Source organism: Chelonoidis abingdonii, chromosome 15, assembly GCF_003597395.2.
Source record: "Chelonoidis abingdonii isolate Lonesome George chromosome 15, CheloAbing_2.0, whole genome shotgun sequence".
Taxonomy (NCBI): Eukaryota; Metazoa; Chordata; order Testudines; family Testudinidae; genus Chelonoidis; species Chelonoidis abingdonii.
In genome coordinates this window covers 26,498,393-26,512,756 of record NC_133783.1, presented here as the reverse complement: position 1 = coordinate 26,512,756, position 14,364 = coordinate 26,498,393, and the positions used below count along the sequence as shown (strand labels likewise).

Genomic DNA, 14,364 nt, shown 5'->3' with positions numbered 1-14,364 from the left:
GTGCCTGGTACTGATGTGCTTGGTACAGAAGTGAGTAGCACTGAAGACAGCTGTACTAGGGAACCTGGTACCATAATCACTAGTGCCAAAGAACCTTGATTCTGAGCTAATCCCAAATGCCCTGGGCCTTGATTTCAATTCTCAAGGCAGTACCAGAGCTCAGATCAGGCCATAGAGCCTCCACTGAATGAGAAAAGTGAGACGACTTAGATCTCTTCTTACTGGGAACTCCTGTTGAGGATCTGCCCCTGCTTTTTCTTTTTGTCTGAGGGCTCGGATTTAACAGTTCTAGCTGAGTCCTAAGAAGGCATGGTCTTCAAAGATGAAACATGGGAGCTAATCGATGTGGAAGTCACAGGGCACTAATGGACTGAGGTGAAACTTATCCAGAGATCTGCACTGCCTGGATTGAAGGCTGATTGTATGGAACAATCCAATGAATGTTTTCAAAAGTGCCTTCCTAGCTTTTAAGATCCTCAGAAAAGGACTTGTACATCACCCACGTGTCAGGGACGTCTCCTTCCCTTAAAAACAAACAAACAAACAAACAAAAAAGACATCTTATGTGGCCATCATTTATTGGAACTGCCACTTTGGAACTAGGGCAAGACTTAAAGGCAGGAGGCTTAGGGAGAGGACATTATTAAGTTCCAGTACTGGCAAACTCCTGATCAGAAAAGAAAAAAATAAAAATTAAGAAATTTATAAAAAACTATCAACATGTTGCCAATTGGCAACTCCCAAACTATCTCAACCTAATTAACTCTAATATGTACACAAATATTTACAGAAAAGTAAGAAAGGGATGAATACAGAGGTGTATACTGAGAAGTTCCATCTTGGAGCCCTGGGCGGTGAGAAGGAACCAAGGGGGAGTTGGGTCCACTGCGCTTCGGTACCCTCTGTACAGGAGCACAGGAACACTCAAAGCACATGCATGGTCCTAGTGGACGCTGCTGGCTGCAAGACTCTGACAGATCACATGGGGGGCACATACACTTACAATGGAATACATACAGACAAGCATTTGAATAAGAATTGCAGATCTGCAAGCAGGTGAGTATGAATGGGTTTTCCTACAGCCTTGTTGTGCTGAGAAAGGGGGCGCAGACAGGCAGAAGGGGCAAGGAAGTTGGTCAGACAGAGAGGGAGCTGGATGGGAACTACAACTATTATTGTACTTCTCATCCATCCCCTCAAACTGCTGCTCCTATTACTCCTAGAAATACATGGGAGATCATAGACATGAGAAATTACCCTACTTCCCAAATTAGAAAGAACTGGTCAGTAAAACCAGGAAAAGGACCAAACACATTCTTCTAGCTTTCCTCCTGTGCTCTATAAGGTAAGGACCCTCTTTGATCTACAGGAATAAGGTTTCAGGTTGATCTGATTCCAAGTTATTGAAAGCTAATCACATGCACAGAGAACACCTACTGATAGCTCTGTTTTATCATGGCAGACTAATACATGACCAGCAAGATATTGCCTCAGTTATGAGTAGCTAGTGCATATCCAGTAATAGATGAGGGCAATTTTCATGTTCATGCCACCAGTAGTGAATGGGGAAGTTTGGTGTGTGTTGGGGGAGAGAAATAAGGGTATCGTGAATGGGGGCAGGAAGGTGTCCAAAGGGCATGCTTTTCAAAGATTTGCATAAGCTAAATCTGTCATTAAGACAATGACAACACAGAGAGCATGTCTTACCTGACGTGTCATTACGAAGTAAGCATACATTGCCATAGCACTACCATAGGTGATAAAGTAGGTGACTGGCTCCATAATGTCCCAAGAGTACTCCCACCATGTGAGTCGGGCCAGAATCCCAAACTGAGTGGCCATGTAGGCCAGTCCACCCCACAGAACCCAGGTGGTCCTCTTCTCGGCTTTTCTGCTGATTTCCATCCTGACCTGCTGGACACAAACAGTTTTGTATTCTCAATACCTTACGGGGTTGAGACAGTCATTCTGAGATCAGGTAAAACATAAAGGTATACTTTCTATGAAAGTGGTTAGAGTTTACAGGTGCTTGATTTGAGTATTATAGTTTATGCAGAAAGAGCTCAGGGAACAAAAAACTAACTCTAGCCTCTTTTGGGTCAACATCTCACATATTCACTTTGCTTATAGAAACTTAGCCACGGCACCACTTATATTCTTGTCAGAAACGTGGATGACTGCGTATGTATATGATAGTCATCACTATGCTGTTGGTGTGTGCTTTGATCCACCATTTTCAGTCTTTGTCTTTCAATATGTTTTATACTAATGGCTGTTCTGGAGATTGTTACAACTACTTATGATATATCCTACTTTTACTGTATCAAAATATTGCGCAGAAACAAACATGGTTCAAAATATTTATTAGCCTGTCTTGTTTGCTTTATTTGTGTTTTATTCCTTTCTCTTATCAAATTAAATAAATAAAATGGCTTAAAAATGAAAACACTTTTTGCAAGAATGTGGAGTCTTGGTGTCTGGGGCCAATTTGGGAAGCAACTATGTTTAAAAACGTCCTGTCAAATATTTTTACAAATCATTTAATTTTATTTTATTTTCAGTTCTATGCAGTGAATACTATTTATTTCTGTGAAGACAACAGAATGGCTTTCCACTCATTGAGTGAGTCAGTCTTTACGTTTCAAATGGTTTTTAAAGCTTAATGTACAATTAGTGCCACCATTTAAGATAGACTTCATTATAACCATGAAAGTAAATGGGCTCAGTGGATAAGTAGATTTCCATGGGAGATTTCACATCTCACCTTTTCCAGGGGTGCTAGTTGCTCTTTGAGGTCTTCTAGCCGCCCAATCAACTCCTTTTCCTTGTTCAATTGGTGTTCCTCAATGCACAGAGTGGTGTACAGCTGCTGAACCAATGTCTTAACATCATTCAGCGTGGTTGCATCTTCATGGCTTAAGAGGTCTAAAGAAAAAGAAGACTGCTTTATGTGTCTTTATCCACATTGGTTATCATGTACTCCTCAAAACAGCTATGAGAGTCCAGGGATTTGCATTAGTATCTATTTGGCTTGCAGAGAAAATTTATGGAACAGTCTATTGGAGAGCTGCAGCACTCGAGTTTTAAGCAAAGTTATGAAACTTTCAACCAAGAAAGCTACGCTTCCACACTAGATGCACCTAAAAACTGATACCAACGGCTATACTGCTTTATACCCAAATATTCCAGCATAGTCAATTAACAGAATAGTCTTTATCCCAACACCAAATATGGAATGTTTATTAAAAATCAAGCAAGCCAGTAAAGGAGAGTCATATCTAATTAAATACTAACTAGTATATATTTCACGCAGAAAATCTCAATAATTTAAACATTAAGGTTGAGAAATCAAGCACTGTAAAGCCATGAAAAGCAATGTTAAAAGATTGGAAGCTTAATTTTAATTCTGCTTACTTGTATTATGGCTGCCTTAAAATATGTTATCCAGTGTTAATTTGTCAATACACGTTAGAACAGAGGTGGACAAACTATGGCTCAGGGGTTGCATCCATCCCTCTAGATGTTTTAATCCAGCCCTCGAGCTCCCATTGGGGATCAGGGTCACGGGCTTATCCTGCTCTAGCTGGGGATCAGGATTGAGGGCTTGCCCCTCTCCACGCAGCTCCTGGAAGCAGTGGGATGTCCCCCCTCTGGCTCCTATCCGTAGGAGCAGCCAGGGGGGGCTCTGCACACTGCCACCCAACCCAAGCGCTGCCAATGAGAGCTGCAGGGGCAGCGTGCAGAACTGCAGGGGCAGCGTGCAGAACTGCCTGGCCACGCTTCCACGTAGGAACTGTATGGGGGACATACTGCCACTTTTGGGAGCTGCTTGAGGTAAGTGCCGCCCAGACCCTGCACCCCTAACCGCCTCCCGTGCCCCAACTCCCTGTCCCAGGCCTGATCCCCCTCCTACCCTTGAACCCCTCGGACCCAGCCCCAGACCATCCTCCTGTACCCCCAACCTCTCATCACCAGAGCCCAGATCCCCAGCTGGAGCCCTCACCCCCTCCTGCTTCCCAACCCCCAATTTTATGAGCATTCATAGCCCGCCACACAATTTCCATACCCAGATGTGGCCCTCGACCCAGGCGCTGACTCCACAGGTGCTCCAAGGCTGGAGCACCTACGAGGAAAAACTGGTGGGTGCAGAGCACCCACTGGCAGCTCCCCGCCCCGCCCCAGCTCACCTCTGCCTCCACTCCGCCTCCTCCCCTGAGCAGGCCGCCACATCCTGCTTCTCCCTCCCTCCCTCCCAGCGCTTGCGCCGCAAAACAGCTGTTTTGTGTGGCAAGCCTGGGAGGGAGGAGGGAGGTGGAGGAACATAGTGCGTTTGGGGAAGAGGCGGGGCCAGGTGGGGATTTGGGGAGGGATCCAATAGCGGCAGGGAGGAGGCGCCCATGGGCCAAAAAGTTTGCCCATCCCGGAGTTAGATGAAACTTAATGGGGGCGTTTGTTGGTGAATATTAATTTTACAGCTATCAGCTAATCAAGGAATTCTCCCTTGTTGAATGAGTCAGAGGTGGAAATTTCAATTTGCATAGCTGATCCTAGACACCATCTGAACCAGCACTACTAATGTCTGTCCTACCACACAGCTGAGCTGTGTAAATTTAGCAGGTAAAGTGTTAGATCTAGTCGCCATCATGTATTAGAGTTGCATGAACAGTTCTACACTGGGACAAATAACTTCTCTCAATGCAGAAAAGTACGTAATGGTATATTTGATTTAACAAAGGGAAAAATGAGAAGTCAATGGGCAGATTAACTTAGTATAGTGTCTTAAGACTGGTTGAGAAGAGCTTGGAGTCTCACTGGTTTATGGTCAGGAGACACGTTCAAATTCTCACTCTCTCATTCCTTGGACCAGCAGGGGCGTGGGAATATGAGGAGGGAGATTCAGTATTCAGAAAGGGGAAATGACCCCTTCTGGCTCATTAAAGAGGTGAGCAGAAGGACTCCAAAGGGAATTCTCCACTGACTCATCTGTTCAGAGACCACTCTGATGTGTGAACTTAAATAGTTGGAGCTTTTGTTTTACACAGCCATGCTACAGGATGATTCATAAACTTGCAGGCTAACAACCTAATTATAATGGAGAGGTATCTACGGTACTAATGCACCAGTTCCATACTCAAACGGCTTACTAGCACAGTGGGGATGAGGATGCCACTCCCTCTCTGTTCATATAAAACATGTCTGAGTATGGACCCTTATCTCCAGACACCCATTTCATCATCTCATTTTCTATAGTGGGATTCTCAGCCTTTTTCTTGCTCTGGGCTGGGGGACCCTTACACACAGGCATAGTTTTATTTCTATTTATTTGAGGGGGCTGGCAAGGGCTGGTGGAGCTCTAGTCAGCTCTGCAAAGCGGGATCCAGGGAGGGAGCCCCATCTCCACCCCTGACTCACTCAGGAGGCTACGCAGCCTGTCTGGGTTGCGGGGGGGGGGACTCAGTTCAAAAAGTTTCAAAACCACTAAAGGTGCAGTCAGAGGAGTAGCTGGGGTCTGTGTGGGGGCAGAGGGTACCTCAAGGTGCAGGGAGGGGATAGCTAAGGGCTGTGTGCAGTGAAGGATGTAGCTCAGGGTGCAGGGAGGGGATAGCTAAGGGCTGTGTACGGGCAGAGGAGGTAGTTAAGGGCTGTGTATGGGCAGGGAGGGAGGGAGAAGCTCCCAGTGCAGATCTTAGCTTCAGCAGGAGTGTAAGGAAGGGGAGCACTGGGGCTTCCAGCTTCAGCCTTGCACCACTCCCAGCTTGGGGGGAGAGGTTTGCTGGTTTCAGGGGGGCGTGGGAGCAGCTTCAGCTCTGCGCCGCTCCCAGCTTCAGCCCCACGGGGGGCCCTGGGGCTTGGGGCTCTGGGTTTCAGCCACGGAGCCCTGTGGCCCTCCTGAAAGATCTCGCAGAGCCCTAGATTTTTAAGTGGTACAGCTTGAGCTTTGGGAACTGTACAGAGGAGGTTAAGTAGTACATCAGTACTTTCTCAGTATAATTTGCTGTAATGTCCCAAAGAGCATGGCTGTATATGATATCCTGACCAGATAACCAATTTTTGAAATCTGGAAGTGTTAGGGCTAATCTGAGTTTCTGTTTACCCCTTTTTCCTGTCACTGACATTTCCTAAAGATCAGATAATTCATGGTCCCTACTGTAGCCCCTTAACTTGGCCTTTGGAACCCATAAAACCTACAGTCAATTCCTTGATTTTGAGGAAGATCCCAGGTCAAATTCACTGGTCTAATAGGCAGTGTTGTTCAGATTACTACTAATAGCAGAGAGGGAATTTGAGATGGCCCCATCACCATCTCCCTACAGATGATCTGACTCCTTTTGTCAAGTAGCTTCTGGACAAAAGCAGCAGCCACACAACAATCTAAAAGGCCATCAGGTCTACTGGTGTTGGGACTAATTAATGTCATGTAACAAAATATATATAAATTGACCAGAATGCACAAAAAAGTATCTATTGTCTGAGAGCCTAGCAGTCCTCAAGCCTGATCTTATTCGGAAACTGATCCTTGCAACAAAAACAAAACATTTTTTCTTTAAGTGTTGGCTGCAGGACACAGATCAACACAAGTAGCCGTGGCTCCACTAAACCTGCAACAGGATGCTGGAGAAGAGAGGACGACGAGGATACTGGAAGATGGCCATTTCTTTCCTCTTCTTCTATATATAAAGTTATTGCTGCTTTTGGGGATGCTCCAAAAAATCTTCTTGCTAACCTCCCAAATCCTCAGGTGAGTCCTATTCATGGCAAGGTGGCTAATGCCAACTCTACTTAATGAGATGTAATATATTTTGCTACTGTCTCATCTTGAAAGAAAAACATTGATTTCCCATCTCTCTTCATTTAGAGAGGGCACCCAGGACCAGTGCTAGAGGAGCTAGCAAGAGCTATAGCTACCCCAACACTTGCCTTAGCCCCCTGGTAGCTACCCCAGTGCAAAGGTCAAACGTTATGCAGAATTAAGGGTGGCATGGCATGACACTGCCACTAGTACTTCTGGAGGTCTGCGCTCTTACTGGTGGCAGTGCTGCCTTCAAAGTTGGGTGCTGAATCAGCAGCCACCACTCTCTTGCCACCCAGTTCTGAAGGCAGCGCTGCCTCCAGCAGCAACGGAGAAGTAAGGGTTGCATATCGAGCATGGGGAAGGGGTGGAGGTATGGAAATAACAAACAGAGGGGGACAAAGCATGCAGGGAGAGAGACAGGGACAAGCATGCATTAGGGAGAGGGATCACAGCTGGGACAGGGAAATCACCAACAGGGGCAAGGAGGAGCTGGGAACGGTCCAGTCTTGCTGCCGTGGTTGTCCAAGGGCTCCTAGTGGCATGCTTGCTAGCACTTCTGAATTGTGCTACAGGGCAGCAGGTGGTGTGAGGTGTGCAGGGCTGAATCTTGAACTGCAGCAAGGGGCCAGAGCTCTCATGCTCCTCCCTGACCCTGTGTGGGGACACGGAAGCCTCCATGCTCCTGTATGTGTGCCCACAAGATGTACAGCACAGCCCCCCCAATTTTCTGACTAGCCCAGCTCAGCCCCCACACCAAATGGCTGGTGCTGCTCCTGTTTGCAACCCTCTATACACTCTGCTCAGTTTATTTCACTGAGGGTTAGCATCATTCAGCTGTCAACACAGCCTTGGTAACAGAGTTTGCTGGTGAGATTTTGCTACCTCTACTGGCCACATAGGTAGTTGGGAACACTATAGTTGCCACATTCAGAAAACAGATCTCCACTACTTAAGTGCCTCAGAATGGTGGAAAGGATTTGTATGTGAAGGGTTCTTCCAAACCATATAACAGTAGTTTTAACAGAGGTCACATTTTGGGTCTAAACTAAAGAGCTTAACTCTCCATATTAAAAGTTAAAAAAATACTAAACCAATTCCACTAGTTTTCTTCATTTATTCCTCTTTTAGTAGGGGTGCTGCTTGAGAACAGGATGGATGTTTGTTTATAAATGTTTGATGCTATATACAATTATACAAACATTGAAGTTAGGACTTCAAGTGGATGATTACACAATAGGAAGATTCACTTTAGAAATAACCTGTTTTTACACAAGTGTCCTTCACCTTTGAAATGTCAATTAGTTTGTGAGACTGAAGTAGCTCCTTAAATAACTAAGTGCAGAATTTGCTACTAAACATTTTTTAAATTATTTTTCTGATGCAACAAATTGGTTTTACCTCTCTTTGGTGGTCGAACATGGTATGTTAAGTCATTGATGACCAGTTTGAAGTCATCCAGCAGGAGGAGGTCTATGCCAGTTGAAGAGGCTACTCGCGTACCATCTGAAAGACAAATCACAGAGGGACTGATTAAGGATTAGGAAGAAAATAGTCACCTGTGTTACTGCAGTTAAAGAAGAAACTGACATTGTTACTTACACAATTTCTGGACTAAGAAAGCGTTCAGGAACTCTAATGATTTCCTAGTAGCCAGTACTCTGCCATACCATTTAAGATCTCCTGGTTTATATTCCCGACTTGGCAAGGACTGAGTCGGTTTCTGAATCATTTATAGAACTAGGACTTTCTAGTAACTAGGACTTTCTAGTAACTAGGACTTTCAGGAGCCAGTCATGTCTTGCTGTCTAACATGCTACCATGTTCTGCAATAGTACAGACATTGGATGCCCTGTATCTAATCATTTGAGCACTGCAAATCTGCGGATATCTGCTTTATATTTGCGAACCATGTTTGCAGACTGGATGCAGATACAAATTTTGTATCCGTGCAGGGTTCTACTAATCATGCTGGTGTAAAATCTGATTACTTCCACCCTCTATGTAAGAAGTGACAACAGCTTTGACACCTCCAACACAGAGTTGTCCTCCTTTTCGGATTTCCTATCAAAGACTCTCTAGAAATATATCTAATTCTGTGTGTCATCAGTCTGCGACTCCACAGTAAAAAACAAACAGTTACCTACCTTTCATAACTGTTGTTCTTCAAGATGTGTTGTTTGTGTACATTCCAAGTAGGTGTGCGTGCGACTGTCAGAAGGTTTTTCCCCTAATGGTACCCATTGAGTCAGCTGTGGAGCCCCCTGGAGTGGCACCTTCATGGCTGTATACACAGGTCTCTGCTGACCTGCCACCTCGTCAGTTCCTTCTTGCCAGATATTCCAACAGAGGGGGAGGTGGGTGGGTCTTGGAATGGACATGAGCAACGTATCTCAAAGAACAGTTACGAAAGGTAGGCAATCATTTTTTCTATAAGTGATTACTCATGTCAATTCCAAGTAGGTGACTCCCAAGCAGTTCCCCAAAGGAGGTGTTGGAGTTCACCGAGTTGCAGACTGGAGCACTGCTCTACCAAAAGCAGCATCATCCCTACCCTGCTATGTGATGGCGTAGTGTGACGTGAAGGTGTGGATAGACGACCACATCGCCACCCTGCAGATATCCTGAATGGTGGACCTGCACCAGGAACACTGCAGACAAAGCCTACACTCTGTGGAGTGCACCATCAATGCTGGGGCCAGAATCTTTGCCAGGTCATAGCATGTCCTGATGCAGGCTGTGATCCAAGAAGATGAGATAGGAAGCCCTTTTATCCTTACAGCGATGGTGATGAAGAGCTGCGTCAACAGCTTTGCACATTCGATGTAAAAAGCCAGTGCATGTCTAACGTCCAGGGAATGGAGCATACGTTCCCTGTCATTGGCATGCAGTTCCAGGAAGAATGCTGGCAGGAAAATGTCTTGTTTTGTATCAGCAGGAACTGTGACATTACTTTGTAGGGAAAGGCAACTGGACCTTGCCCTTACAGAAAACTGTATAAGGGGGCTCAGAAGTTAACGCTTTGAGCTCAGATTCCCTTCTGGATGAAGTTATGGCCACTAGCAAAGCAACCTTACAAGAGAGGTAGAGCAAAGAGCAGGTTGCTAGAGGCTCAAAGGGGGTCCCATGAGCCTGCAGAGGACCAGGCTGAGGTCCCACCAGGGTGGACCGGTTACCGCACCTGTCGGTATAGTCTGTCTAGCTCCCTAAGGAAGTGTCCAACCATGGGGCTAGGAAATACTGATTGCCCTGCCGCACCCGGGTGGAAAGCAGAAATAGCATCCAGGTGCACCTTAATTGCTGAGGCTGCCAGTCCTTGTTGCTTTAAGTAGCGTAAATAGTCCAGTATAAAAAGAGAACTGAAAATTGGAGTGGAGGGATATCCCTCTGCGAGGACCAAATAGAGAACTGTTTCCACTTGAGCAGATAAGTGGTATGAGTGGAGGGCTTTCTACTGCCCAAAAGAACCTTCCTAACTGAATGGGAGCACTGGAGCTCTAATGAGTTCAGCCATGGAGTTTCTATGCTGTGAGGTGGAGACACTCCAGACTGGTATGCTGGAGGTGGTCCTGGTCCTGCGTGATGAGGTTCCACTGAGAGGTCTAACAGTGTGAAGAACCAGTGTTGGCAGGGCCCCACCAGTGCTACAAGAATAAGGGATGCCTTGTCCTGGCGGACCTTGAGAAGGACTTTGTGGATGAGAGAAAAGGGTGGGAACGCATACAGTTGTTATCCTGCCTATGAGAGGAGAAAGGTGTCCAAGATGGAGCCGGGGCTATGGTTCAGGAAGTAGCAAAACTGCTAGCATTTCCTGTTGCTCTGGGTCATGAACAGATCAATATGTGGCCATGAAAGGACTTGCTGAGGTGATCGGCTAGTTCATTTTGTGAGCCGGGCAGGTACAATGCCGCTAACTGTATTGAGTGGGCAGTGCAGAAGTCCAACAGTTTGAGGGCTTCTTGGCACAGGAGAAAAGAGCAAGCACCACTCTGTTTGTTGATATAGAACATTGCTGTGGTGTTGTCCATCAACACTGAAACACATTTGCCCTGAAGATGGACCTGAAATGTCTAGCAAGCTAGACACACTGCTCATAGCTCCCTGACATTGACGTGCAGTGATAGTTCTGCCTGGGATCATAGACCTTGAGTCCTGAAGTCACCCAGGTGCGCTCCCAAACCCAGCACCAATGCATCCATGACTAATGACAGCGATAGCTGTGGCTTGGAGAAAGGTACTCCCACATAGACCACCTGTGGCAGTAGCCACCATTAGAGGGACTGAAAGACCCGAGGAGGGAGCGTGACCAGCCTGTCCAGCAGGTGCCAGCTCAGCCTGTACACCTCAGCCAGCCATGCTTGGAGAGGGCAGAGCTGCAGCCTTGCATGCTGCATTACGTAGGTGCAGGCCACCATATGACCCAGCAATCTTAGGCAATTCCTGGGTGCCGTGGTTGAGAACTGATGGAGACCTTTGATAATGTCACTTATGGTCAGAAAACAAGACTGAAGAAGGGATGCCCTGGCTCAGGTGGAGTCCAAGAGAGCCCTAATGTATTCTATTCTCTGAGTGGGGGTCAGGGTTGATTTCGCCACATTGAGGATGAGACAGAGTCTGAGGAATGTTGTCTGCACCAGGTTCACATGCTCCTCCACATGAGCTCGAGATCGCCCCTTGATGAACCAGTATTCCAGGTACAGGAAGACTTGCACCTGGTGCCTGCGAAGAAAGGCTGCCATAACTGCCATGCACTTGGTGAACACCTGAGGAGCTGCCGACAGTCCAAATGGGAGGACTGAACTGATAGCGCTGGCAACTGACCACAAATTGCAGAAAGTGTCTGTGGGATGAGATTATGGAGACATGAAAATATGTGTCTTTCAAGTCGAGGGTGGCATACCAGTCCCCTAGATCCAAGGGAGGGATGATGGAAGCCAGGGAGACCACACAGAACTTTAATTTCTTCATGAATCTGTTGAGATTTCGCAGGTCTAGGATAGGCTTGAGCCCACCCTTGGCCTTGGGGATTAGAAAATAACAGGAGTAGAACCCTCTGCCCCTGAATTCCATAGGAACCTCCCCTCCTGCCCCAAATAGAAAGAGTGATTGTACCTCCTGCATAAGGAGTTGCTCGTGAGAAGGGTCCCTGAAGAGGGACAGGGAAGGTGGGTGGGAGGGAACAGAATTGGAGAGAATATCCCAATTCCACCATGCTCAGGACACAGTGGTCTGAGGTGATTTGAGACCAGACATGGTAGAGATGGGATAGACGGTTCACGAAGGGAGGGAAAGGATCCAGGCATTCAGCCGGTGCTCTTTCCTCAGGTGCACCTTCAAAAGTTTGGCTTTGCACCCGACTTCTGTTTAGCCAAGTCCTAGCCCTGGCCAGAGGAGGACTGCAATGGGCGCCTCCTGTTACTCCTGCCCTGCTTTCTACTAAAATCTTGTCTAGTAGGGGCAACGTAGAATCGTGTGGCGGTCTGGGGTTTAAACAGCTTTCTTTGAGGGGCCAGTGTGTGAATCCCCAGGGACTTAAGGGCCCCCTGTGAGTACTTAGGGCTATGCAGCCTTGAGTCAGTCTGCTCTGCAAACAGGCCTGAGCAATTGAAGGGCAGATCCTGGATTGTATTTTGGGCCTCTTGAGGTAGCACAGACACCTGTGCTTCACAGTCACTGCCGTGGTTATAGTGCGGGTAGCTGAGTCAACGGAGTCCAGGGCGGCCTGTAGAGATGCCCTGGTCACCACCTTGTTCTCCTCCAGGAACACTGAGAATTCAGAGCGTGAGTCCGCTGGGAACAATTCCTGAAACTTCGCCAAAGTGTTCCAGGAATTTTAAGCATAGTGGCTTAGGATCACATGTTGTTTAGCTATCCGAAGCTTGAGTTCTCTGGTGGAGTATACTTTCCAACCGAAGAGGTCCAGCTTCTGGGCTTCCTTGGATTTAGGCATGGGCTCCAGTTGCCTCTGCCGCTCCTTATGGTTAGCTGTCTCCACCACCAGGGTCCCAGGCTGGGAGTGGGTAAACAGGTGCTTGTATCCTTTGGATGGCACAATGTATCTCTGCTCTACTCCCTTGACTCTTAGTAGAATAGAGGCAGGCACGTGCCACAATACCTTGGTAGTGTTTTGGATAGCTATAACAAGGGGCAAGGCTACCCTTGATGGCCCTTCTGGGGCCAAAATATCCACTATTGGGTCTGTGTCCTCCATGACTTCCTCCGTTTGCAAATTAAGGTTTTGGACCACCCTCCTAAGAAGATCCTGATGGGCGCTAATATCCATGGCAGGCAATGTGGTGGATGTCCCCGTCACTGCCTCATCAGGGGAGGAAGAGAATGACCCCTCTGTTGGCATGGGGTCTTCTAGACCCTCCAGCTCATGGGGGGTGGGAAGGAGAGGGAGGGAAGGGATGCCTGCCCCTACAGATTTTGCACCTGTCGACTTTCACCCAGGCACTTAAGACAGGAATTGCATGGTCCCCCTTTGGACATAGGCTTAAGAAATGACCCACTTCACTTGAAGCCCTGAGACCGAAGCATGCCCCAGTCGTGGGGAAGGGGTTATTGCGGGAGTGACCCCCAACGTAAACCTAACTAACTTATACTAAAACTACAACTAAGCTACACAACTGTTTACAAATAGACAAGAAAGACAACCAGTAGGGAAGCACTTGCAAATGCAAGAATGAGAGCTGCTCCAATGACTGTCACTCGTGGTAAGAAGGCAGCTATATACATGGCCACGAAGACGCCACTCCAGGGGTCTCCACTGCCAATCAGACTGGTACCACGATAACGCACACAGCACGCACACATCTACTTGGAATGGATATGAGCAATCGCTAGAAGAATAACAACTTTTTTAAAGCTGTGGTTGTGCATACACCATGGGTGATCTAAGAACAGTACTTCAGTGTACTTTGCTCTATGAACACTCTTCCTCCTTGCAAATTGATTAGAGAGCTCCAGTTGTGTCACTACCACAGAGTCTCTAAATAATCAGGTTTTTTAGTACACTCCTGCCATGCCTTCAGTCTAGAAGATAGGGTAATGAAAACCAGGACTTACAGTGGCCATAAGGAAGCTTAGCTGAGCAACTGTACTTTGCATGAGTAATAAAACTGGTTTGGAGGCAGGGCACAGGCTATCTACACGAGTTCATGAGGGAGCATCTCTATAAAGCAAAACCATTTGCTTGTTAAACAGAATTTCAGCTGATTGAATACTTTAGATTGTAGGGTTTAAAAATATATTTAAAGAAAAAATACTGAACAGCAGCAGACCCTTCCTACTCTTCCTGGAATGATTTAATTTTGTGACGACCATAGCAAGGAAAAAAAAGTCTTCTTGGACTTTTCAATAGAATATCTCCATGGGTAGTCTCTCATACTTGGATGCTAGTGCCACTATCAAGCATGGATTTACAAAAAAGACCTAATTTTCACAGTGTGAAAATATCAACACCTTTCTAGATATTTGGATCTAATAGGCAGGGAGAGGGAAAACAAGTTAAATAATAGATGTTTATATTTCTATTTTCAAGGTAGTTTTTTAAACTGCCCCATGGTACTTTG

The 14,364-nt window shown here is 46.5% G+C and overlaps 1 protein-coding gene across 5 annotated transcripts in view; it reads right to left on the bottom strand.

The window, feature by feature from the left end:
• MCU (mitochondrial calcium uniporter) overlaps positions 1 to 14,364 on the bottom strand; it is a 191,684-nt gene that overhangs the window by 5,693 nt on the left and 171,627 nt on the right. For 4 of the 5 annotated variants that reach the window (XM_075072643.1, XM_075072645.1, XM_032765859.1 and 1 more), the window contains 3 exons: positions 8,192 to 8,296; positions 2,765 to 2,925; positions 1,708 to 1,914 (listed from right to left, as the gene is read on the bottom strand). In XM_075072643.1, coding sequence (XP_074928744.1) covers positions 1,708 to 1,914; positions 2,765 to 2,925; positions 8,192 to 8,296 — 473 coding nt within the window. The remainder of the gene's footprint in view (positions 1 to 1,707; positions 1,915 to 2,764; positions 2,926 to 8,191; positions 8,297 to 14,364) is intronic. The other variant, XM_075072644.1, reaches the window with a different exon arrangement.